Source organism: Scyliorhinus torazame, chromosome 14, assembly GCF_047496885.1.
Source record: "Scyliorhinus torazame isolate Kashiwa2021f chromosome 14, sScyTor2.1, whole genome shotgun sequence".
NCBI lineage: Eukaryota > Metazoa > Chordata > Chondrichthyes > Carcharhiniformes > Scyliorhinidae > Scyliorhinus > Scyliorhinus torazame.
The window spans coordinates 24746409-24773997 of NC_092720.1; the positions used below are offsets into that span (position 1 = coordinate 24746409).

Sequence of the window (27589 nt, forward strand, 5' to 3'; positions counted from 1 at the left end):
ACATTTCCTGAGATCGCATTAGATCTCGCGAGGCGTTGCGAGCTGGATAGATACCAGGAAGGGGAGCTCGCGGCTTCTATCAGCAACGTAGCACCATGGCACGCTGGCTTTCAGGTGCAGCATGGCCATTCGATCACGCCTGTGATATGAGAAGTGCACACACGCACATATGAAAAGCACGCACACAGACACATACGCGCGCACACAGATGCACACGCACATACACAGATGTGCATGCAGATACACAGATAGGCGCACACATAGAAGCACACACACACAGAGCGGGGTCTCCCGGTTCATATCGGCCACGTTGCGGCATGCTGCCTTTCAGGTGCAAGTAGCCGTTTGTTCGCATCCCTAATATGAGAAGTGCCCACGTGCACACATACAAGTGCACACACAGACACACCCGCAAACATAGATGCGCACACGAGGAAGCCTAAATGCAGTTAGACCTATAAATTAAATGCCCTGTCTGCAGTAGAACACCACTATTACTTCAATTCAACATGCAGATGTGAGTTGATCTTGTAATCGAACACTGAATATTCCTGCCACAGCTTCCTAATTCTGTTAAAAGGAAATGTTAACACCTGGTCATTTTCACATTCGTGAAAACTTTTCAAAAACCATTTCCTGTTGTACATCACTATTTCTCAAAATCACACTGCTGGTCTGAGTTAAACTATACGTCTCACTACTTTGCCACGTCTGGTTAAAGGAAATGATGCACACCACAAATTGCCCAATATTATATGCAGAAAAAAGATATTTTGCGCTTACAAGTTCAGTCCAGTATTGCGACAAGACCGCTTGATCGTACAGCCAAACAGCAATACCACATCAAACACTTCAATCAGGTAGGTGATTTTTCTCTTCTGTCTGTGGGATTATATATACAGTGCGCATCATTTACTGAGATATTTTGAACTGAATCTAAACATGCACATAAACAATCATTTTAACCATGAGAGTGATCAATGCACTCGGTTTTGTTACGTCCCCAGCAGTTAGGTTTTTAAACACTGCGAGGGAAGGCTCAGTCGAGAGTAACTGTCTATCATCATGAGTTTAATAATAAGACATTTTGCGCACAGAAGTTCAGCCCTGTATTCCTTCAAGAAACCTTTGATCCCACAGACACAGACTAATACCATATCAACATTTCCAGTAAGGTAGGTGATTTTTCTTTTGTATTTTGGGGATTGTATATACAGTGACCATTAGCATCATGTTGAGAATGGCTATTCCTTCAGAACTTGATACTCCCACCTCCAGAAAGATTTTTCAAAAGCAGATTTTTCTTTGCATTTGAAGATAGTTTGAGAACATGAAATCAGATATGTTGAACTAAATCTAAATAAGCAGTGAACTTGAAGATGGGCACTTAAACAATCATTTTAACCAGGTCAGTGATCACGGCACTTGGTTTTGTTGCGTTCCAGGCATTTAGGTCCGTTACTGGTTAAACACTGAGGGAAGTCTGAGTGTAGAGTAACTCTCTTAAATGGTTGTGGAAACTTATCAGGTCTATGCCGTTTAAGAAATCTTCCCTCCGAAGTGGAGAAGTCTATAGTTAGTTAGTTGTACAGCAACAAGGAGTTCACCTTGACTTCATGGTCATGCTCTCAGAAGGTCTGTATGGGGCACAAGTCCCTCTCCAGAAACGGAACCAGATTATCTTGGGTGCTATTGCACACATGGTGCACAACTACAGAGTGAAAGCTGCTCATTCCGACTTTTGTTTCAACAAATGAGTTTTGGAAGAGAAATTTCAGGACAGAAAATTTAGGCCATGATTTTAAAGCAAACCTTGATTAAATAGCTGCCACCAAAATGATCCGTCTTTCCATCTTTCTCTCTTAGCTTTTCAATTATGGATCTGGTGCTCAGCACAAGAACCAACGACCCAGATGTGGAGAACTACACTCGCACAGAATTAGAAAACTCAGTTGGGTAACTCCCTTCCTCAGTTTGGACATGCCTACCCAGTTGCATCACACACATCCTGAAAACGCTCCTCTGTGAATCCTTGAAACTGTCAAATAACTAGAAAATAATTTGCTTAAAACTCAGACGAACGCAACAACCGGTCACAGCGAGAAAAAGAGAACTCCCCGGAAAAACACTCCTGTTTATAATCTTTATTAGTGTCACAAGTAGGCTTACATTAACACTGCAATGCAGTTACTGTGAAAGTCCCCTAATTGCCACACTCTGATGCCTGTTCGGGTACACTGAGGGATAATTCAGAATGTCCAAATTACTTAACAAGCACGTCTTCCGGGAGTTACGGGAGGAAACCGGAGCACCCGGAGGAAACCCACACAGAAAATTGCAGACTCCGCACAGACAGTGACCCAAGCGGGAATCAAACCTGGGTCCCTGGTTATGTGAAGCAGCAGTGTTAAACACTGTTCATTAGTGCCTTAAAATGCAATATTGTGAATCATTTGTTCGGCCGAGAAGATAAACTCAAGTTATCAGGAGAATGCAATGAAATGGGGGAAGAACAGTTAATGGCCAAAGTTCACATAATACTGGCATTTATAGCTTTGTTTAAAATATCCAACCTTTCAAGTTTTGTTTTTGAAACCAGACGACCGGCAGAGAGCAGGAAATGAGACAAAGTCATCACTTGATAAGCCAATCACAATGGAGTCTCCCTCATATATTTTGTGGCATTTCCTGATTCAAAATCATTAATTAATAATAATTCATAACTATGGTTCATTTCCCAGAATCCAAAACACTTGATCCAGAGCATTCTCGTGAAAACGTTGAAAGTACAGCTTTGTGCAACATTGTTCACGGGTTTCCTACATTACAATACTGACTACACTTCATTAGCTGTGAACGGATTTGGGACAGCCTGAATTTAGAATAGGTGCTATTTTAATGCACGTTCCATCTTTCAAGAAGAACAAACATAAAATCTTCAAACTGTGGTTACATACTTTGTCACAATGTCCTGGGGGAAGGTGGTGGCATAATGGTATTGTCACTGGACTCGTAAACCAGAGACATAGAGTAATGCTCTGGGGATAAAAGCAAATTACTGCGGATGCTGGAATCTGAAGCGAAAGAGAAAATGCTGGAAAATCTCAGCAGGTCTGGCAGCATCTGTAGGGAGAGAAAAGAGCTGACGTTTCGAGTCCGATGACTCTTTGTCAAAGCTAACAGACAGTGAAAGTGGGAAATATTTATACTGTGGAGTGAGAATGAAAGATGAGTCATAGCCACAGAAACCCAGGGAAACCGGGTGCTAATGGCCACAGAAACCAAGGGGAAAGAGTGCTAATGGCAGTCCCCCGAGAGAACAAAAGATGTGAAAGGCCAAACAGCAGGGAAACTGACATCAGAGGATGAACTGTAGATGTGGGGGGAGGGGAAAGGGACAACAAAGAGGAGAAAGGAGGGAAAGGTGGATAAGATGAGGGGGGTTAAAAATATATTAAGAAAAAAAGAAATGGTAAAAGACAGTTAAAATGAAATGGGATGAAAATAAATGGGTCGAAGTGGGGTAGAGCTGATCATCTAAAGTTGTTGAATGCTCTGGGGACCCAGATTCAAATCCTGCCACTGCAGATAACTAAATTCAATAAAAATCTGAATTAAAAGTCTAATGACCATGGAACCCTTGTTGATTGTCGTAAAAACCCATCTGACGTCCACTAATGTCCTTTAGGGAAGGAAATCTGCCATCATTACCTGGTCTGGCAACATGTGACACCATACCCACAGCAATGTGGGTGACTTTTAACTGCCCCCTCAAGGGCAATTAGAGATGGTCAATAAATGCTGGCCCAGCCTGCGATGCCCACGTCCCATGAACGAATAATAAAAAAAGTATTTGTTGTACCAAAGGGTTCTGGTCAAATATGGGACAATATCTTATCCTGAGGAAATCATTTGTTTTGTCACACAGCACATCAAGTCTGCTGTCGTGATCTGCTCAGTTGCACTTCCAACTTCCAATCCTCAAAATACTGAAACCCCACCACAGCACTTTCTGCTTTCCAAGGATTGCCTCTTCTGGTAGCTCGTTGTTTGGAGTGTGATTAGAAATATAACGTATTCTACTTTAACTTTCAGAGGTGATGATGGCTGAGTCGACAGAACGCACTGGGATCGCTACAAGCACAAACTCCTCCAGCAACGCCACTTGCCAGTTTTCTTCTGATGGCTTGGCAATTTTCACGATTATTGCCTATTCATTAATATTTGCAGTAGGCATCATTCTCAACAGCCTGGCTTTCTGGGTGTATTTCTGTCACGTTCCCAACAAAAACAGCATCATCATCTATTTAAAGAACTTGGTAGCAGCCGATTTATTGCTGGTCCTCTCGCTGCCGGTAAGAATTGGCGCAGAGAAGAAAGTGGGCTCCACAATACTGAGAAAAATCTACTGCAACTATACAACGTGCATCTTCTACTTGAACATGTATTCAAGCATTCTCTTTCTAGGATACATTGCGGCCACGAGATACATTAAAATAGTCAAACCGTTTAAAATACATTCATTTCTAACTCTGAAGACAGCGAGAATCGTCTCCATTGGCACCTGGTGTGTTCTCCTCAGCTTTGGAATTTCGTACATTGTCCTGTCAGGGAGAAAGCCGCCCCAGAATAGTACAAAAGAAACATGCTTAGGATTTAGAAGTGGTTCGGGGGTTCACTGGCATATAATCATCCATGCTGGGGGCACATTTCTCTTTCTCTGCGTGCTAATAGGGCTTTGCTTCTTTTACTTTCAAACAGCGAAACGTCTCGACAAATCGCCATTACCAAGCTCACTCAAAAAGCAAGCCAAGGCAAAGAACAATATTCTAATCCTCCTCGCTGTCTTCGTGGTCTGTTTTGTTCCCTACCACATCGCAAGGCTTCCTTATATTTTAAGCCAGGTAAATGTCATCACTGGATGTTTTTGGAAAAATACTCTCTTCCACATTAAGGAATTGGCCGTTGTGCTGTCCTCGCTTAACGCCTGTTTAGATCCAGTGATCTACTTTCTGTTTTGCAAAGCATTTCGGTCAAAGTTAGGCCTGGACAAAAACTCAAAGGACAGTGATTCAGGTAACGATCTGCCCTCACACACTAACCCTTCACGATCTGTACTCAATGTAACATCCACCAGTCAACTGAACAGTGGGGAACAATGTGACATCAATCCTGCAAAAACACCTTCGACCTCCTACTGCTCGCGATTATTCCAATTACTAAGACGGAAATAGAAAATCCCTGAAGAGATGGTAAAAGAAATGATTGGGAGATGGAATGAATGAAGGTATTGGATTTACCTAACAACTGTTGCAAACTTACTTCAGAGTGGTTGAATTGCTTTTGAAATATATGCAGCTTTTTGTCATCTTGTCAAAAGCAGTGACCAAATTAAACTTGGCGAGGTCCCACACAGTGACAATGAGATGGATGAAGTTAGTCAGCCACTAGTCATGTCAGCTGACGAATACAGGTTAATCAAGGAACATCTACAGACCTCAACATAAATAAGACCGCAGAACCACTGACATCGCAATCAAGAGCAACCATGGCATTTACCAAAGTTCTTGCAGTTATCACAAGTGACAATGGCATTGACCAAGGTTCTAATTTACCATAATCACCTGTGTTGGAGGGCATTTTCTGATACTGGACTATGATATAAATTATAGGTGGCTCTGTAACTACATTTGTGCTCCTATATTACTTTTGAATAGTTCTGATGAGACAAAAGGTACTCATTGGCTTAGATGCCGGTTTAGAAGAAGCAACTTGAAGAAATAGATAGTGCATACACAATGCTTGTTAATATCAGAAAAGACACAAAATGGCTTGTTAGCTATTTTGGCAATACTAAAGACACAAAATGGCTGAACTAGCCACTTTCCTTTAACAATAAGTTACAAACTGTGTAAACTACCTCATGAGAACCCAGGGAGTATTTCAACAGCCGCTAATAACAGCTTCACAGAACAAGAAATGCAATGTATCCTTGATAAAGCTCAAGGTCCACAGCTGCAGACAGGACATATCCTTGTGTTAGTTTTGAATTACTTCTGTATGAAGTTAGGGGCGGGTAGGACAACACCCACTTTAACCATATATGTGATAACTGGGATGCTAAGAAAATTGATTGACTGCATGTAATGAATTGTAACGCGAATATAGTTGATTGATTGTATGTAAATGAAAATACAACTAATTCCGCTCCTTGAATCTGTATATTAACCCGTGTGAGCCTTAGCTCAAGTGAGAAAGGGTGCTGTCAATAGGCTGCGGCGCCTCAGGCCTTTTCTCCCATATCTGATAGAATAAACTGTTTCTTTCCTCATCCTCAGGCCTCAGTGTGAATATTTTCACCTCTAACAACCTTTAACCAAGGCTTGCAATTATTCTAATATTTCAGCATGAATTTCTTGCATAGAATCATAGAATTTACAGTGCAGAAGGAGGCCATTCGGCCCATCAGGTCTGCACGGGCTCTTGGAAAGAGCACCGCACCTAAGTCCACATGTCCCTATCCCCCATCTGTAAACCAGTAACCCCACCTTAGCTAAGGGCAATTTTAGCGTGGCCAATCCACCTAACCTGCACATCTTTGGACTGTGGGTCGAAACCGGAGAGCCCGGAGGAAACCCACGCAGACACGGGGAGAACGTGCAGACTCCGCACAGACAGTGACTCAAGCTGGGAATCGAACCTTGGGCCCTGGAGCTGTGAAGCAACTGTGCTAACCACTATGCTACCGTGTTGCCCGCATCTAGCCCTGTTCTGCACAGTTGATCATTCAGCCAAGACTTTCTGCAAATAATTGATTATAGTTCACAATAGGTAAACGGGGAACTTCTGCAACCTGCATCTGTTGGGAAAAGAGATGTTTTTTTTGTGAGGTCATGTTGGTATGTTGCCAAGGTAAAGAAAGCTGAGAACGAGTGCGTTTCCAGGGGTAATCAAACAGGGGGAGGGTTAACACAGACAGCTGGTCTATAAGGTCAAAGAGATGAAAGGTTATGTTGATACATTTGGAGTGAGAGGGTATGATCATTTTCAATTACAAGTAAATAAATGGGATCTAAAATTTGATTGTGAGAGAAGTGGGAAATGTGGTTTCTCAACTGTTGAATTTCAAAGGGGGGTTCAGAGGTGACGAGGAATATTTGCGTCTTACAGCGGGTCCGTGATTAAACAGGGTAATGTGAATTACATATTACTGGCCCAAGAATAATGGGAAAATAGAAACAGGAAGGTTTTTCATATTTTCAGGAGTTAAGTTGAGAGTGGTGGTTTGAGGAAATTGGATGATGAGGTGAAAGGGGAAAATTAAGTTTAAGAATGGGTGGTTAGTTCAGGGGGTGAAAGAGGCTGACGTCTTGGCCTTGGCCCCCCCGGTACATAGAACATAAAACGATACAGCGCAGTACAGGCCCTTCGGCCCACGATGTTGCACCGACATGGGAAGTCAAAAAACAAAAGCCATCTAACCTACACTATGCCATTATCATCCATATGCTTATCCAATAAACTTTTAAATGCCCTCAATGTTGGCGAGTTCACTACTGTTGCAGGTAGGGCATTCCACGGCCTCACTACTCTTTGCGTAAAGAACCTACCTCTGACCTCTGTCCTATATCTATTACCCCTCAGTTTAAAGTTATGTCCCCTCATGCTAGCCATTTCCATCCGCGGGAGAAGGCTCTCACTGTCCACTCTATCTAACCCTCTGATCATTTTGTATGCCTCTATTAAGTCTCCTCTTAACCTTCTTCTCTCTAACGAAAACAACCTCAAGTCCATCAGCCTTTGCTCATAAGATTTTCCCTCCACACCAGGCAACATCCTGGTAAATCTCCTCTGAACCCGTTCCAAAGCTTCCACGTCCTTCCTATAATGTGACCAGAACTGTACGCAATACTCCAAATGCGGCCGTACCAGAGTTTTGTACAGCTGCAACATGACCTCATGACTCCGGAACTCAATCCCTCTACCAATAAAGGCCAACACACCATAGGCCTTCTTCACCACCCTATCAACCTGGGTGGCAACTTTCAGGGATCTATGTACATGGACACCGAGATCCCTCTGCTCATCCACACTTTCAAGAATTTTACCATTAGCCAAATATTCCGCATTCCTGTTATTCCTTCCAAAGTGAATCACCTTACACTTCTCTACATTAAACTCCATTTGCCACCTCTCAGCCCAGCTCTGCAGCTTATCTATGTCCCTCTGTAACCTGCAACATCCTTCCGCACTGTCGACAACACCACCGACTTTAGTGTCGTCTGCAAATTTACTCACCCGCCCTTCTGCGCCCTCCTCTAGGTCATTTATAAAAATAACAAACAGCAACGGCCCCAGAACAGATCCTTGTGGTACGCCACTTGTAACTGAACTCCAATATGAACATTTCCCATCAACCACCACCCTCTGTCTTCTTTCAGCTAGCTAATTTCTGATCCACATCTCTAAATCACCCTCAATCCCCAGCCTCCGTATTTTCTGCAATAGCCTACTGTGGGGAACCTTACAAACGCTTTACTGAAATCCATATACACCACATCAACTGCTCTACCCTCGTCTACCTGTTCAGTCACCTTCTCAAATAACTCGATAAGGTTTGTGAGGCATGACCTACCCTTCACAAAGCCATGCTGACTATCCCTAATCATATTATTCCTATCTAGATGATTATAAATCTTGTCTCTTATAATCCCCTCCAAGACTTTACCCACTACAGACGTGAGGCTCACCGGTCTATAGCTGCCGGGGTTGTCTCTACTCCCCTTCTTGAACAAAGGGACCACATTTGCTATCCTCCAGTCCTCTGGCACTATTCCTGTAGCCAATGATGACATAAAAATCAAAGCCAAAGGCTCAGCAATCTCTTCCCTGGCTTCCCAGAGAATCCTAGGATAAATCCCATCAGGCCCCGGGGACTTATCTATTTTCAGCCTGTCCAGAATTGCCAACACCTCTTCCCTACGTACCTCAATGCCATCTATTCGAATAGCCTGGGTCTCAGCATTCTCCTCCACAACATTATCTTTTTCCTGAGTGAATACTGACGAAAAATATTCATTTAGTATCTCGCCTTTCTCTTCAGACTCCACACACAACTTCCCATCCCTGTCCTTGACTGGCCCTACTCTTACCCTAGTCATTCTTTTATTCCTGACATACCTATAGAAAGCTTTTGGGTTTTCCTTGATCCTACCTGCCAAATACTTCTCATGTCCCCTCCTTGCTCATCTTAGCTCTCTCTTTAGATCCTTCCTCACTACCTTGTAACTATCAAGCGCCCCAACTGAATCTTCACACCTCATCTTCACATAGGCCTCCTTCTTCCTCTTAACCAGAGATTCCACTTCTTTGGTAAACCACGGTTCCCTCGCTCGACGCCTTCCTCCCTGTCTGACCGGTACGTACGTATCAAGAACACGCAGTAGCTGTTCCTTGAACAAGCTCCTCATATCCAGTGTGCCCAACACTTGCAGCCTACTTCTCCAACATACCCCTCCCAAGTCATGTCTAATGGTATCATAATTGCCCTTCCCCCAGCTATAACTCTTGCCCTGCGGGGTATACTTATCCCTTTCCATCACTAACGTAAACGTCACTGAATTGTGGTCACTGTCCCCAAAGTGCTCACCTACCTCCAAATCGAACACCTGGCCTGGTTCATTACCCAAAACCAAATCCAATGTGGCCTCGCCTCTTGTTGGCCTGTCAACATATTGTGTCAGGAAACCCTCCTGCACACATTGTACAAAAAACGACCCATCTAATGTACTCCAACTATATCTTTTCCAGTCAATATTTGGAAAGTTAAAGTCTCCCATAATAACTACCCTGTTATTTTCGCTCTTATCCAGAATCATCTTCGCCATCCTTTCCTCTACATCCCTAGAACTATTAGGAGGCCTATAGAAAACTCCCAACAGGGTGACCTCTCCTTTCCTGTTTCTAACTTCAGCCCATACTACCTCGGAAGAAGAGTCCCCATCAAGCATCCTCTCCGCCACCGTAATACTGTTCTTGACTAGCAGCGCCACACCTCCCCCTCTTCTGCCTCCTTCTCTGAGCTTACGAAAACATCTAAACCCCGGAACCTGCAACAACCATTCCTGTCCCTGCTCTATCCATGTCTCCGAAATGGCCACAACATCGAAGTCCCAGGTACCAACCCACGCTGCCAGTTCCCCTACCTTATTTCGTATACTCCTGGTATTGAAGTAGACACACTTCAAACCACCTACCGGTAGCCGGAGACAGATCCTACTAATATGGAGGGACTCGAAACCCCGAAATTAGAGACCTGGGTTAGTGACATGGCTGGGTGCTCAGTCTCGGGAAAATAAAGTTCGCCCTAAGAGGGTCAATGTTAGGGTTCGCCCGGTGGTGGCAGCCGTTCGTCGATTTTCTCGAAGACAATTACAATGTCGGGTGGGGTGGGGGTTAGACTATTGTTTTATTGGTGGGGGGATGAAGAATATGATGGGGATGGAAATGTTTATTGTACCAAGTTCATGTTGCTGTTATTGTTATTCTAAAAACTACAAATACCCCTACTAAATATATTTTTAAAAAACGAATGGGTGGTTAACCAGTTGGCGTGACTGTGGGGAAATCCCTGAAGACCAGCTCGTTTATGTGTGAGCTGCGGTGAAAATTTTGCCTTGGAAACAGGCAGCGCAAATTAAACCAGAAGTGTCTTTGTTTTGGGGGAAAACCTGCTTTTGGAATGCCACATCAGAGTGGAAGTGTTTGAGAAGTTGTGCGGTGAACTTTTAGTAAAGCCACAATTTCTTGACTTGTGCAGCATTACTGGATTTTAATGAAAATCCCTGTAAGTGGCTTGTTCCCAAGAAGCTGGTTTACTTGTGTACTTTTAACCAAGCAGATTTTTTTAACCATGCAACATTAATCTTGTATGCTTAAGTTCTGTTTCATCACAATAAATCTTTCCATTTTCAAAATCCCAGGCGTGTCACTGGAGTTCTATGCTTTTATGGTCAGGAGGTCCTCCTCCATATTTTCACAATTGAAAAATAAAGCTTGATGATGAGGCAGACAGACCTCACTCTGGGGTCTGGCTTGCCCAGGATCAACAGCTCCTGCACCGATACAGCCACAGCATTGGTCCTGGAGCAAGGACTAAGTTCTTACACAGGCCCTTTTAACATGACTGAAGCCATATCTGGCTGTGACACTCAAAACATAAGAATCATTTGGCAAAACACATGCCTCACTATCTCTGAAGAGGTACTAACAACCCCCGTGGGTTTAAGAAGCCAAATTCGAGAAATATACAAAGGCCATCTACATTTCATAGGCCAGGCCTAGCTACGTGGTCTGCTACAAAAAGGAATCTGCAACCTTCATTCCAAATTCTTAACGGTCTGAACAGTAACAATCTTTGGAGCCCAGGCAAAAAAAACATATACTTTACATCACAGTCAAACAGGAGAGGTGGAGGTCATGTGAATAGAAACCCTCCCCGCCTCCAAGATGGGGGATCTGGTTGTTGTCCTGTCTTGCTGTACTCCAAATGAGTCTGCCATCCTCCATCTATCAAGCAGCAGCTCGGAAAAGGGTTTTTTGTCCAGCTTTAAATGCCTGGTCCCCATCTACTCCATTTCGACTCGAGCGTCTGAAATGCTACACCAGGGCCTCTAAGACCAATCCATCACCCAGGTTGAGAAGGTTGTTAAGAAGGCGTACGGTGTGTTAGCTTTTATTGGTAGAGGGATTGAGTTTCGGAGCCATGAGGTCATGTTGCAGCTGTACAAAACTCTGGTGCGGCCGCATTTGGAGTATTGCGTGCAATTCTGGTCGCCGCATTATAGGAAGGATATGGAAGCATTGGAAAGGGTGCAGAGGAGATTTACCAGAATGTTGCCTGGTATGGAGGGAAGATCTTATGAGGAAAGGCTGAGGGACTTGAGGCTGTTTTCGTTAGAGAGAAGGTTAAGAGGTGACTTAATTGAGGCATACAAGATGATCAGAGAATTGGATAGGGTGGACAGTGAGAGCCTTTTTCCTCGGATGGTGATGTCTAGCACGAGGGGACATAGCACTAAATTGAGGGGAGATAGATATAAGACAGATGTCAGAGGTAGGTTATTTACTCAGAGAGTAGTACGGGCGTGGAATGCCCTGCCTGCAACAGTACTGGACTCGCCAACACTAAGGGCATTCAAATGGTCATTGGATAGACATATGGACGATAAGGGAATAGTGTAGATGGGCTTTAGAGTGGTTTCACAGGTCGGCGCAACATCGAGGGCCGAAGGGCCTGTACTGCGCTGTAATGTTCTATGTTCTATCTCTCTGTGCCTATCTCATCGGGAAAGTCTTCTCTACTGGACAAATAAATTATGCAGCATCAGTTCAGCCTGCCAAGTTCCCTTAAGGAATTCACCATTGGGCATTCAATTCTGGACTTTTGTGAAACAACAATTCTTTACTCTGTGGTCTTTACCCTTGAAACTTTCTTCCCCATTCCTCGCTTATTGTATGAATTCACGAGGGGTGGTGTAATGCCCTCCCCCCACCCCCCTTCTTGAGCGTGTGCAAATCAATAAACCCTATGTCGAGTTGGGGTTGGGAAACATGGCACCATCCATAAAGGAGGAAATCAAAATGGCTTTCTGTGTACGAACAAATGATAAGTGGAGAAAATCAGGGCTGTTTATGTTATGGTGATAGTGCTCACTGGCTTGTGCACTCTTACTACCTCAGTAGCTCTGTCCTGTAGAGAGAGCGAGAATCTTAATGCCCTGTTTGCTTTATGGTGGTGGAGTCCTTTATGGTTGAGCTGGAGGCCATTTTCATGAATCCTCTGGAAAACCAGTTTGAGGTGAGCAATGTGATTCTAGGCGTGGACCAGTTGATCACGTCGTCCACATAGACTCGATGCCCTCTATCATTTGCTCCATTATGCGATGAAATACTTCGGAAGCTGATATGATACCGAAAGGCATGCGGTGTAGCAATACCTGCCGAACGGAGTGTTAAAAGTGCACAGCTTCTGACGCTGGTAATTTTGTGATGGGAGACAAGGAAATAGCTGAGGAACTGAATAAGTACTTTGCGTCAGTCTTCACAGTAGAAGACATGAGTAATATCCCAACAATTCCGGAGGGTCAGGGGGCAGAGTTGAATATGGTAGCCATCACAAAGGAGAAAGTGCTAGAGAAATTAAGAGGTCTAAAAATTGATAAATCCCCAGGCCCAGATGGGCTACATCCTAGAGTTCTAAAGGAGATAGCTGAAGAAATAGTGGAGGCGTTAGTTACAATCTTTCAAAAGTCACTGGAGTCAGGGAAAGTCCCAGAGGATTGGAAAATCGCTGTTGTAACCCCCCTGTTCAAGAAGGGAACAAGGAAAAAGATGGAAAATTATAGGCCAATTAGCCTAACCTCGGTTGTTGGCAAGATTCTAGAATCCATTGTTAAGGATGAGATTTCTAAATTCTTGGAAGTGCAGGGTCGGATTGGGACAAGTCAGCATGGATTTAGGAAGGGGAGGTCGTGCCTGACAAACCTGTTAGAGTTCTTTGAAGAGATAACAAATAGGTTAGACCAAGGAGAGCCAATGGATGTTATCTATCTTGACATCCAAAAGGTCTTTGATAAGGTGCCTCACGGGAGACTGCTGAGTAAAATAAGGGCCCATGGTATTCGAGGCAAGGTACTAACATGGATTGACGATTGGCTGTCAGGCAGAAGGCAGAGAGTTGGGATAAAAGGTTCTTTTTCGGAATGGCAACCGGTGACGAGTGGTGTCACGCAGGGTTCAGTGTTGGGGCCACAGCTGTTCTCTTTATATATTAACGATCTAGATGACGGGACTGGGGGCATTCTGGCTAAGTTTGCCGATGATACAAAGATAGGTGGAGGGGCAGGTAGTATGGAGGAAGTGGGGAGGCTGCAGAAAGATTTAGACAGTTTAGGAGAGTGGTCCAAGAAATGGCTGATGAAATTCAACGTGGACAAGTGCGAGGTCTTGCACTTTGGAAAAAAGAATAGAGGCGTGGACTATTTTCTAAACGGTGACAAAATTCATAATGCTGAAGTGCAAAGGGACTTGGGAGTCCTAGTCCAGGATTCTCTAAAGGTAAACTTGCAGGTTGAGTCCGTAATTAAGAAAGCAAATGCAATGTTGTCATTCATCTCAAGAGGCTTGGAATATAAAAGCAGGGATGTACTTCTGAAGCTTTATAAAGCATTAGTTAGGCCCCATTTAGAATACGGTGAGCAATTTTGGGCCCCACAGCTCAGGAAGGACATACTGGCACTGGAGCAGGTCCAGCGGAGATTCACACGGATGACCCCAGGAATGGTAGGCCTAACATACGATGAACGTCTGAGGATCCTGGGATTATATTCATTGGAGCTTAGGAGGTTGAGGGGAGATCTAATAGAAACTTACAAGATAATGAATGGCTTAGATAGGGTGGACGTAGGGAAGTTGTTTCCATTAGCAGGGGAGACTAGGACCCGGGGGCACAGCCTTAGAATAAAAGGGAGTCACTTTAGAACAGAGATGAGGAGAAATTTCTTCAGCCAGAGAGTGATGGGTCTGTGGAATTCATTGACACAGAGGGCGGTGGAGGCCGGGAAGTTGAGTGTCTTAAAGACAGAAGTTGATAAATTCTTGATTTCTCAAGGAATTAAGGGCTATGGAGAGATAGCGGATAAATGGAGTTGAAATCAGCCATGATTGAATGGTGGAGTGGACTCAATGGGCCAAATGGCCTTACTTCCACTCCTATGTCTTATGGTCTTATGGACTGGACTCGTCCAGCCGAATTTGCCAGAAGCCACGGGAGGCGTCCAGCTTGGTGAAGAATTTGGCGTGAGCGATCTCACAGGTCAATTCTTCACGCTTCGGGATCGGGTAATGCTCTCGCATGATGTTGCGATTCAGGTCTTTGGGATCAATGCAAATGCGGAGTTCGCTAGAGGGTTTCTTGTTGCAGACCATGGAGCTGACCCAGTCTGTGGGTTCCGTGACCTTTGAGATGATGCCCTGGTCTTGGAGCTCTCGTAGCTGCGTTTTCAGATGATCCTGGAGAGGAGCCGGCACCCGGCGTGGTGCATGGGTGACTGGGGTGGCATTCGGCTTGAGCAATATCTTGTAGCGATATGGGAGCGTGCCCATCCCATCAACCACACTGTGGTATTGTGTGAGAATGTCGTCTATCTCAGCCTGGAGATTCACATTGGGCGAGGCCGTCGCCGGTGTCGAGGACATGGCTTGAACTCGCTGTCCCAGATTTAGGAGTTTGCATGCGCGAACACCGAGCAGGGATGCTTTGTCAGGCTGGACGATCTTGAATCTCAACGTCGCCTTGATTGCCTTGTGAGAGACAGCTAGCTGACACGACCCACTGGCAGCTATGGCATTACCATTGTAGTCAAGGAGCTGGCAGGCTGGTGGAAGAATGCTAGGTTGGTGTCGGATGCTGTCGAGGTCCGACTGTGATGCGAGGTTCGCAGATGCGCCAGTGTCCAATTTAAATCGGATGCGAGACTGGTTGACCGTGATGACAGCACACCACTCGTCGTCAGGATCCACACTCAGGATCGAAAGGCGGTTGGCAGGCACGGTAGTGACCAACTCGCGTGTGGTGATGATGCCCACCCAATATGGAGACTCGAGGCAGTCAGCATCGGGGTCCGTTGGGCTGTCTGGATCAGAATCCTGCATGCCTTGTTGTACGCAGCGGACACGTCTGCGCTGCAGCTGGGATCGCTGGCTGTTGTTCGGTGGAGCGGACCTGCAGAAGGCCGCGTAGTAGCCAGGCTTTCCACACTGTAGACATCGCCTGCCTTTGGCTGGACATTGCCGCTTCAAATGGGCAAAGCCACAATTCAGACACGTCATGGCACTGGCGTCAGCACGTTCTGTGCGCCATCGCGCATGCGCAGTCGGCCGACGTTCGCGCATGCGCCTCAGGGTCTTCAGCCTCATCGTCCACCCGGTTGTGGCACGCATGCGTGGGGATCCGAGAAAAGATCGCAAAACGGCCACTCTCCTCGATGCTCAGGCCTTGCATTTTTGCTATGGCCTGCACCCTTTCTGCCTCGTGGGAGGCCAGTTTTGCAGTTTCTGCCGCCCTGATGCGGGAGTAGCGATTTCTGGCATGCTCATGGACAACGCACGTTTCAATGGCGACGGAGAGGGTCAACTGTTTGATTTTGAGGAGCTGCTCCCGCAGGACTGGACCCCGAAAACGATCTGATCCCGGATCACAAAATCAGTCGTCCAGTCATAATTACATGACTGCGCTAGGATGCGGAGATGGGTCAAGAACGACTGAAAAGGTTCATCCTTACCCTGAAGCCTCTGTTGGAAGATGTACCGTTCAAAGCTCTCAATCACCTCAATGTCGCAGTGGCCGTCGAATTTCAGCAGAGCTGTCTTGAACTTTGTCTCGTCATCGCCATCAGCAAATGTAAGCGAGTTATAGATGTGGGTGGCGTGATCCCCCACAGCCAACAGGAACAGCGCGAACTTTCTGGCATCCAATGCTGCCTCGAGGTTGGAGGCCTCGATGTACAGGAGGAACTTTTGTTTGCAGACTTTCCAGTTGGCGCCGAGGTTGCCGGAGATCCGGAGTTGCGAAGGAGGCTGGATCTTTTCCATGCCGCTGGCTGGCTGCTTGCTGGTCGTTGTCTGGTGATAGGTTGTTATGTGTCGTGTGTGTTCATTGGTTATCCTGTGTGTCAATCACTGCCTGTCTGCATCTCATTATATACATGAGTGGATATTATGACAAGCAGAAGGTTAGATATTGGTGTGTGTCAGTGAAGGTTAAATGCAGCAATGATCAGTGAAGTTCTCTTGGGGTGACAGGGTCTTCCTTCCAGCACAACCCCTGAACAGGGTTATCTTTGAGCTTCCATGATACCCCTGTACTTGTTCTGTGCACCTGAAAGCTGATATTGCGCGTCGAATGACCCAAAGGCGGTCAGCTGTCAGGCGAACAGGACAAGTACAGGGAGCGGGAAGATATTAACCTCAAATTATGTGTGCACTTGTGAAGATCGGGGGAGTGAAGGAGCATTACAATATAATCAAACATTTCATGTTTAATAGGTTCTTTTTCTTGCTGTTAAAAAATAATTGAAGGTCCTGTGACTTAGTTCTTCCACATTTTATTTATTTTTATAAATTTAGAATATCCAATTATTTATTTTTTCCTCCAATTATGGGGCAATTTAGCGTGGCTAATCCACCTAATCTGCACATCTTTGGGTTGTGGGGGTGAAATCCATGCAGCCATGGGGAGAATGCGCAAACTCAACGCGGATAGTGAGCCAGGGCCGGGATTCGAACTCGTGTCCTCAGTGCCGCTGTCCCAGTGCTAACCACTGCGCCACATGCAGCCCTTCTTCCACGTTTTATCATAAGAAGTAAACATTCCGGGTTTTGAGCCAAGGTGTCATTCAGGGATCTTCCTGCAAAGTTATAACATCAACTGGGATCGTAACATAAGGGTCTGGCGCATACAAGGTTAATGGAGAATGGCGTGCAGTGACGCTCACAGAGTGATGTAGGAAAGCACATGATCGAGACCCCCAAAGAATCAGGGAACTGATTTGACCAGCCAACCCTCACACACCCTTAACTTTGCCCCATCTCACTACCATGTCCCAGTCACCCTCCAGAATATGGTGTCCATTCCTCTTCCCCGTACAATCCATTCACCACACTTTCAAACCTCTGCTTTCTCTCCTAACACAGGAGAGTACCGAATAATTTCAGGGGGGGGGGGGGGGGGGCAGAGGACCAGGAGCACTGGGATTCCAGTCCCACGCACAAATATCATCAGGAACAGTTGTACTCAGTACCAGCGGATGTGATAAGTCTGGGCCAGCCACCAAACATGAGGGTTTTGTCTGTTTTAAATCACGTTGTTCAACCTCAACCCAACATTTGGCCTGTGCACTAGAAGCAGCACTTTAATCCACTTTTAATCTGTCAAAACAGTTTGGAATCTTAAAGTCCCTGAGCCACAAGTTTATTCCTCAGCCTTTTTTGTCCAGAGAGAGATGTTTCAGCCTCCAAAACAGAGATCTGGGGCACGATTTAACTAACTGGGAACAAAGTCCCATAGCGAGCGCGTTCAGCCACCTACTTCCCGGTGCGTGCTGCGCAAGAGACAATCCGCTTTTTAACGAGGCCCCAGATAGATGGGGGGCCTCAGAGGGAAATGCGGGGGCGATGCTGCACATACCCCGTTTTCTACACTGAGGAGCTCCGCTCGCCAGAATTCCACAGTGGAGTGAGAGATCATGGCATCCAAATCTCTGGAACCCCAGACGCAACGCCCAAACCCATCCCCAAAAGCACAGGGCTAAATCGCTGGCTTTGAAAGCAAACCAAGGCAGGCCAGCAGCACGGTTCAATTCCCATAACAGCCTCCCCGAACAGTCGCCGGCATGTGGCGACTGGGGGCTTTTCACAGTAACCTCATTGAAGCCTACTTGTGACAATAAGCGGTTTTCATTTCATTTCATTTCAAAACTCACAATGACCGCACCACCACCAACGCCCTTGCAGGGTACCACTGGCCCGATTGCCACCATGTGAAAATGCCAGCTTGGCAGTGCCAACGTGGTACCTTGGCAGTGCCCCTGCTAACCGGCAGTGCCACCTGGGCACCTTGGCAGTGGCAGCCTGTCACCCAGGTGGCAATGTCAAGGTCACTGTCTGGCAGTGCCCATGTGCCCAGGTGGCATCAGCTGCACCAAAGTGCCACTCTGCCCAGCGGCAAGTATATGGAGCCTTCCAATTCACCTCGGGACCTCACGTGTGCCATTCTGTCTGTTCCCCGTTTGTGGAGACCAGTAACCAGTAGTGAAGGGGGCACTGAGGTCTCCGAGGCAAAGCAAATAGATCCCAATGCCACGGGTCCATCAGGAAATTGTATATTAAAGTGAGACCAGCTGTCTTGCTCTAATATTTAGATTTGACAAAAAGTAATCGCACCCAATGTGGGCTTGGTTGTGAGCTGGATAGATACCAGGAGCGGGGGCTCCCAGCTTCTATCAGCCGCGTAGCACCATGGCACACTGGCTTTCAGGTGCGGCATGGCCATTCGAAGAAGCCCGTGATAAAAGAGCACACGTGCACACACAGACACACACACAGACGCACATGTGTGCGCGCACATACACAGACGAGCGCACACAGAAGAGCTCTCCTGGCTTCTATCGGCCACGTTGCGGCATGCTGCCTTTCAGAGTCGGAGTGGCCGTCCGATCACACCCCTGATACGAGAAATGCTCACAGACACACATACAAGTGCACACACAGACACACTCGCAAACATAGATGCGCACACAAGTAAATCATAAAATGCAGCTAAATCTTTAAATTAAACGCCCTGTCTTCTATGGAAGACCACTATTACTTCAATTCAACATGCTGATATGAGCTGAAGTTGTAATCGGACACTGAACATTCATGTCACAGCTTTTCGTGAAAACTTTTCAACGACCATTTCCTGCTGTACATCACTATTTCTTAACGTTATATTGCTGGTCCGAGTTAAACTATTCCTCTCATTGCTATGCCACTTCTGGTTAAAGGAAATGATGAACACCACAAATTGATCAATATCACCAGGCTGAAAAAGATATTTTGTGCACAGACGTTCAGTCCAATATTGCTGCAAGACCACTTGAACGTACAGACACTGAGTAATACCACATCAAACACTTTCAATCAGGTAGGAGATTTTTCTCTTCTATCTGTGGGGTTATATATTCAGTGACCATCATAACTTTTCATGAAATATTTTGAACTAAATCTAAAGAAGCACATAAACAATCATTTTAACCATGAGAGTGATCGATGCACTCGGTTTTGTTGCATTCCCGGCAGTTCGGTTTGTTACTGTTTTGTGAGTTAAGTCTCAGTAAGTCTGAAACAGGTTGGGAATTTTATCAGGTCTTTGCCATTGAAGAAATCGTCTCTCCGAAGTGGAGAAGTCTATAGTTAGTCAGTTCGACAGCAACAAGGAATTCACCTTGACTTCATGGTCATGCTCTCGGAAGGTCTGTATAGGGGACAAGTCCCGAACGGAACCAGATAATCCTGGGTGCTATTGCAAACATGGTGCACAACTACAGAAGCGAAAGTTGCTCATTCCGACTTTTTTTTTCAATAAAAGTATGTTTTGGAAGAGAAATTTAGGCCATGATTTTAAAGCAACCTTGATTAAATAGCTGCCACCAAAATTATCCGTCTTTCCATCTTTCTCTCTGAACTTTTCAATTATGAATCTGGTGCTCAGCACAAGAGCCAACGACCCAGATGTGGAGAACTACACTCGCACAGAATTAGAAGAATCAGTTGGGTAACTCCCTTCCTCAGTTTGGACATGCCTACCTGGATGCATCACACACATCCTGAAAACGCTCCTCTGTGAATCCTTGAAACTGTCAAATAACTAGAAAAAATTTGCTTAAAACTCAGACGAACGCAACAACCGGTCACAGGGAGAAAAAGAGAACTCCCCAGAAAAACATCCTTGTTTTATCAGTGCCTTAAAATGCAATAGTGTGAATCATTTGTGCGGCCTAGAATGAAATGAAATGGGGGAAGAACAGTTAATGGCCAAAGTTCACATAATACTGGCATTTATAGCTTTGTTTAAAATATCCAACGTTTCAAGTTTTGTTTTGAAACAAGACGACCGGCAGAGAGCAGGAAATGAGACAAAGTCATCACTTGATAAGCCAATCACAATGGAGTCTCCCTCATATATTTTGTGGCATTTCCTGATTCAAAATCATTAATTAATAATAATTCATAACTATGGTTCATTTCCCAGAATCCAAAACACTTGATCCAGTGCATTGGAACGTTGAAAGTACAAATTTGTGCAACATTGTTCTCGGGTTTCCTACATTACAATAGTTTTTTTTTCTTTTATACATTTAGAGTACCCAATTATTTTTTCCAATTAAGGGGCAATTTAATGTGGCCAATCCACCTACCCTGCACATCTTGGGTTGTGGGGGTGAAACCCACGCCGACACGGGGAAAACGTGCAAACTCCACATGACAGTGACCCAGGGCCAGGATTCGAACCCAGGTCCTCAGCGCCGTAGGCAGCAATGCTAACCACTGTGCCACCGTGCTGCCCTACCTACATTACAATAGTGACTACACTTCATTTGCTGCGAACGGATTTGGGACAGCCTGAATTTAGAATAGGTGCTATTTTAATGTACGTTCCATCTTTCAAGAAGAACAAACATAAAATCTTCAAACTGTGGTTACATACTTTGTCACAATGTTCTGGGGGAAGGTGGTGGCATAGGGGCTGGTTTAGCACAGGGCTAAATCGCTGGCTTTGAAAGCAAACCAAGGCAGGCCAGCAGCACGGTTCAATTCCCGTACCAGCCTACTTGACAGGCGCCGGAATGTGGCGACTAGGGGCTTTTCACAGTAACTTCATTTGAAGCCTACTTGTGACAATAAGCGATTATCATTTCATTATCATATCATAATGGTATTGTCACTGGACTAGTAAACCAGAGACGTAGAGTAATGCTCTGGGGTGCCAGATTCAATTCCTGCAATGCAGATAACTAAATTCAATAAAAATCTGAATTAAAAGTCTAATGATGTCCATGGAACCGTTGTTGATTGTCTTAAAAACCCATCTGATGTCCACTAATGTCCTTTGGGGAAGGAAATCTGCCAGCCTTACCTGGTCTGGCCAACATGTGACTCCAGATCCACCGCAACATGGTTGACTCTTATCTGCCCCCTCAATGGAATTGGGATGGTCAATGAATGCTGGCCCAGTCTGCAAAGCCCACAACCCATGAATGTATAATAAAAAAGTATGTTATACCGGTTATATCACTTTGTGTAATATATGTTACTCATTTGCTTACCAAGTTGATCTTTAACTCGATGTAGATTAACACTAGTAGTCTTCCAATTAAAGCAAATAATTTATTGAGTAACGTTAACAAATAAGCTGAGAGTTTGTTCTCTCTCCAACACGTATACTAGATATTAAATAAACAAGATTGAATAAGAATTAACTGTGATTAACTACACCTACACTCTGAGCTGTCTCTCTCTACCTCTGGTCACTAGTCACTACACACACAAAGAGGCGGGAACACAGCTTCAGCTCGTCTTTTATATCCATCTCTACTGCTGCCATCTCGTGATTACTTCGCTGTTATGACTATACATTACCCCCTTGCATACATAACAGAGATGCAGATCACTACAATACCAAAGGGTTCTGGACAAATATGGGACAATATCTTTCCCCATTTTCTCACCAAGGACATCAGGTCGGCTGTCGTGATCTGCTCAGTTGCATTTCCAACTTCCAATAATCAAATTTCTGAAAACCCCACCACAGCACTTTCTGCTTTCCAAGGATTGCCTCTTCTGGTAGCTCATTGTTTGGAGTGTTATTAGAAATATAACGTATTCTACTTTAACTTTCAGAGGTGATGATGGCTGAGTCGACAGAACGCACCGGGATCGCTACAAGCACAAACTCCTCCAGCAACGCCACTTGCCAATTTTCTTCTGATGGCTTGGCAATTTTCACGATTATTGCCTATTCATTAATATTTGCAGTTGGCATCATTCTCAACAGCCTGGCTTTCTGGGTGTATTTCTGTCACGTTCCCAACAAAAACAGCGTCACCATCTATTTAAAGAACTTGGTAGCAGCCGATTTATTGCTGGTCCTCTCGCTGCCGGTAAGAATTGGCGCAGAGAAGAATGCGGGCTCCACAATACTGAGAAACATCTACTGCAACTATACAGCATGCATCTTCTACTTGAACATGTATTCAAGCATTCTCTTTCTAGGATACATTGCGGCCACGAGATACATTAAAATAGTCAAACCGTTTAAAATACATTCATTTCTAACTCGGACGTCTGCGACAATCGTCTCCATTGGCACCTGGTGTGTTCTCCTCAGCCATGGAACTTTGTACGTTTACCTGACAGGGAGAAAGCCGCCCCAGAATAGTACAAAAGAAACATGCTTAGAACTTAGAAGTGGTTCGGGGGTTCACTGGCATGTAACCGCCCACGCTGGGGGCACATTTCTGTTTCTCTGCGTGCTAATAGGACTTTGCTTCTTTTACTTTCAAACTGCAAAATGTCTTGACACATCCCCATTTCCAAGCTCACTCAAAAAGCAAGCCAAGGCAAAGAACAACATTCTAATCCTCCTCGCTGTGTTCGTGGTCTGTTTTGTTCCCTACCACATCGCAAGGCTTCCTTACATTTTAAGCCAGATAGATGTCATCACTGGATGTTTTGGGGAAAAGATTCTCTTCCACTTTAAGGAATTGGCTGTTGTGCTGTCCTCGCTTAACGCCTGTTTAGATCCAGTGATCTACTTTCTGTTTTGCAAAGCATTTCGGTCAAAGTTAGGCCTGGACAAAAACTCAAAGAACAGTGATTCAGGTAACGATCTGTCCTTACACACTAACCCTTCACAATCTGTACTCAATGAAACATCCACCAGTCAACTGAACAGTGGGGAACAATGTGACATCAATCCTGCAAATCACCTTCGACCTCCCACTGCTCGTGATTATTCCAATTACAAAGAAGGAAATAGAAAATTCCTGAAGAGATGGTAAAAGAATGATTGGGAGATGGAATTAATGAAGGTATTAAATTTACCTAACAACTGCTGCAAACTTACTTCAGAGTGGTTGAACTACTTTTGAAATATATGCAGATTTTTCTCATCTTGTCAAAAACAGTGACCAAGGTTTCCGGGTGCGGCGATGACCAGCTGAGTCGCACGTTTCGGCAGCTCCCTGTGAAACGGACTTTTGGGCTCTTGATAGGAGCCCCAACGGCAATTTTAACGGCTGAAAACACCGTGCGGTAAACCAGAAGGGTGTTCCCCCTGGACACGGATGGAAAAAGGAGAGGAAAGTGGCCGGATTGCAGCGGATCCTTTGGAACAACGGCAAGGAAGGCAAGCAGAAACCAAGATGGCGTCGGAAGGTGGCAGTTTCATATGGGGCCCTGAACAACAAGAGTTTTTGAAACGCTGCGTGGAGGAGATTAAAAAGGAAATGAAGAAAGAGTTGTTGGCCCCGATATTACAGGCGATTGAAGGGCTGAAAGAGGAACAAAAGACCCAGGAGCAGGAGCTTCGGGTCGTGAAGGCGAAAGCAGCAGAGAATGAAAACGACATACAGGGCCTGGTGGTGAAGTCGGAGATACAGGAGGCACACCAGAAACGATCTGTGGAGAGGTTGGAGGCACTGGAAAATAACGCAAGGAGGAACAACTTGAGGATTCTTGGCCTTCCTGAAGGTGTGGAGGGGGCGGACGTCGGGGCATATGTGAGCACGATGCTGCACTCGTTAATGGGAGTGGAGGCCCCGACGGGTCCGTTGGAGGTGGAGGGAGCATACCGAGTTATGGTGCGAGGACCGAGAGCAGGAGAAGCTCCCAGAGCCATAGTGGTGAGATTTCTCCGCTTTAAGGATAGAGAAATGGTCCTTAGATGGGCGAAGAAAACTCGGTGTAGTAAATGGGAGAACGCGGTGATCTGCGTCTATCAAGATTGGAGTGCGGAGGTGGCGAGAAGGAGGGCGAGCTTTAATCGGGCCAAAGCGGTACTTCTCAAAAAAAAGATAAAGTTTGGAATGCTGCAACCGGCAAGACTGTGGGTCACATATCAAGGGAGGCACCACTACTTTGAGACGGCGGATGAAGCGTGGACTTTTATTGTAGAAGAAAAATTGGAATGATTGGACTACGAAATGAACGTTTGGACAAAGTGGTGGGACGAGTGGGGGGGGGGGGGCGAAGAGGGATTGTATGATTAATCCTGCGGTATGGTAACTTTTCTTTCTCCCACAGGTGGTGATGGGGGGAGGTGGGGAGGGAGAGGAGATGGGGCGTTGGCCATGGGAGGCGGGGCCGAGGGAGAGGCGCGGGCTTGGTTCCCGCGCTATGATAATTATGGCGGGAATAGAGAAGCAGGAAGGAGGGGGCGCCGCACGGGGCGAGCCGTGATCACGGGGGGAAGCCGAGGTCAGCCAGAGTTTGCTGACTTCTGGGAGCAACATGGGGGGAGTAATTACGCTAGCGGGGGGTCTAGCGGGGGGGGGGGGGAGGGGGGAATTACTGGGTTGCTGCTGCTGGGGAAAGGGGGGAGTGGGTGCGGGAAAGGATGGGCGGGGGGGCACCGTCTGGGAGAAATACAGCCGCGTGGGAACTGGGCGAGAAGCTGGAAAAAGATGATGGCTAACCGGCAAGGGGGGGGGGGTGGGAAGCCCCCCAACTCGGCTGATCACGTGGAACGTGAGGGGGCTTAACGGGCCGATAAAGAGGGCACGAGTACTCGCACACCTTAAGAAACTTAAAGCAGATGTGGTCATGGTACAGGAAACGCACCTGAAACTGATAGATCAGGTTAGGTTGCGCAAAGGATGGGTAGGGCAGGTGTTCCATTCGGGGCTGGATGCGAAAAACAGGGGGGTGGCTATATTAGTGGGGAAGCGGGTAATGTTCGAGGCAAAGACTATAGTGGCGGATAACGGGGGCAGATACGTGATGGTGAGTGGCATATTACAGGGAGAGATGGTGGTGTTGGTAAACGTGTATGCCCCGAATTGGGACGATGCCAATTTTATGAGGCGAATGCTAGGACGCATCCCAGACCTAGAGACCGGAAAGCTGATAATGGGGGGAGACTTTAACACGGTGTTGGAACCAAGGCTGGATAGGTCGAAGTCCAGGACTGGTAGGAGGCCGGCAGCAGCCAAGGTGCTTAAGGATTTTATGGAGCAGATGGGAGGGGTGGACCCGTGGAGATTCAGTAGACCTAGGAGTAAGGAGTTCTCGTTTTTCTCCTATGTCCATAAAGTCTATTCACGCATAGACTTTTTTGTGTTGGGTAGGGCATTGATCCCGAGGGTGAGGGGAACGGAATATACGGCTATAGCCATTTCGGATCATGCCCCACACTGGGTAGACTTGGAGATAGGGGAGGAAACAAGAGGGCGTCCACCCTGGAGAATGGATATGGGACTAATGGCAGATGAGGGGGTGTGCTTAAGGGTGAGGGGATGCATTGAAAAGTACTTGGAACTCAATGACAATGGGGAGGTTCAGGTGGGAGTGCTCTGGGAGGCGTTGAAGGCGGTGGTTAGGGGGGAGCTGATATCAATAAGGACACATAAAGGGAAGCAGGAGAGTAAGGAACGGGAGCGGTTGTTGCAAGAACTTTTGAGGGTGGACAGACAGTATGCGGAAGCACCAGAGGAGGGACTGTATAGGGAAAGGCAAAGGCTGCATGTGGAATTTGACTTGCTGACCACAGGCACTGCAGAGGCACAATGGAGGAAGGCGCAGGGTGTACAGTATGAATATGGAGAGAAGGCGAGCAGATTGCTGGCACACCAATTGAGGAAAAGGGGAGCAGCGAGGGAAATAGGGGGGGTGAGAGACGAAGATGGAGAGACGGAGCGGGGAGCGGAGAGAGTGAATGAAGTGTTTAAGACATTTTATAAAAAATTGTATGAAGCTCAACCCCCGGATGGGAGGGAGAGAATGATGGAGTTTTTGGATCGGCTGGAAATTCCCAAGGTGGAAGAGCAGGAAAGGATGGGATTGGGAGCACAGATCACGGTAGAAGAAGTGGTGAAAGGAATTAGGAACATGCAGACGGGAAAGGCCCCGGGACCGGACGGATTCCCAGTTGAATTTTACAGAAAATATTTGGACTTGCTCGCCCCGCTACTGACGAGGACCTTCAACGAGGCAAAGGAAAGGGGACAACTGCCCCCGACTATGTCAGAAGCAACGATATCGCTTCTTTTAAAGAAGGAAAAGGATCCGCTACAATGCGGGTCCTACAGACCAATCTCCCTCCTCAATGTAGATGCCAAGGTCTTGGCCAAGGTAATGGCAATGAGAATAGAGGAATGTGTCCCGGGGGTGGTTCATGAGGACCAAACTGGGTTTGTGAAGGGGAGACAGCTGAACACGAACATACGGAGGTTGTTAGGGGTAATGATGATGGCCCCACCAGAGGGTGAAACGGAGATAGTAGTGGCGATGGATGCCGAGAAAGCATTTGATAGAGTGGAGTGGGATTATCTGTGGGAGGTGTTGAGGAGATTTGGGTTCGGAGAGGGGTATGTTAGATGGGTGCAGCTGTTGTATAGGGCCCCAGTGGCGAGTGTGGTCACGAATGGACGGGGATCGGCATATTTTCGGCTCCATAGAGGGACAAGGCAGGGATGTCCTCTGTCCCCATTACTGTTTGCACTGGCGATTGAGCCCCTGGCGATAGCGCTGAGAGGTTCCAAGGGATGGAGGGGAATACTTAGGGGAGGAGAAGAACACCGGGTATCTTTATATGCGGATGATCTGCTACTATATGCGGCGGATCCAGCGGAGGGGATGCCAGAAATAATGCGGATACTTGGGGAGTTTGGGGATTTTTCAGGGTATAAATTGAACATGGGAAAGAGTGAGCTGTTTGTGGTGCATCCAGGGGAGCAGAGTAGAGAAATAGAAGACCTACCGTTGAGGAAGG

The 27589-nt window shown here is 46.1% G+C and overlaps 3 protein-coding genes across 5 annotated transcripts in view; 2 read left to right on the forward strand and 1 right to left on the reverse strand.

Moving 5' to 3' along the window:
- The window catches only part of LOC140389583 (mediator of RNA polymerase II transcription subunit 12-like protein), a 731598-nt gene that overhangs the window by 420253 nt on the left and 283756 nt on the right, over positions 1-27589 (reverse strand). The window lies entirely within an intron of this gene.
- Positions 804-6331, forward strand: LOC140389276 (P2Y purinoceptor 14-like). Its single transcript, XM_072473458.1, has 2 exons — positions 804-860; positions 4096-6331. Exon 2 carries the CDS (start codon positions 4101-4103, stop codon positions 5232-5234), a length of 1134 nt encoding a protein of 377 aa, XP_072329559.1. The 5' UTR covers positions 804-860; positions 4096-4100; the 3' UTR covers positions 5235-6331.
- Positions 22503-23778, forward strand: LOC140389277 (P2Y purinoceptor 14-like). Its single transcript, XM_072473459.1, has one exon. It carries the CDS (start codon positions 22506-22508, stop codon positions 23658-23660), a length of 1155 nt encoding a protein of 384 aa, XP_072329560.1. The 5' UTR covers positions 22503-22505; the 3' UTR covers positions 23661-23778.

What these genes read in the sequence shown, in the direction of transcription:
- LOC140389276 (XM_072473458.1), top strand. Translation starts at nt 4,101, where the DNA reads ATGATGGCTGAGTCGACAGAACGCACTGGGATCGCTACAAGCACAAAC.
- LOC140389277 (XM_072473459.1), top strand. Translation starts at nt 22,506, where the DNA reads ATGATGGCTGAGTCGACAGAACGCACCGGGATCGCTACAAGCACAAAC.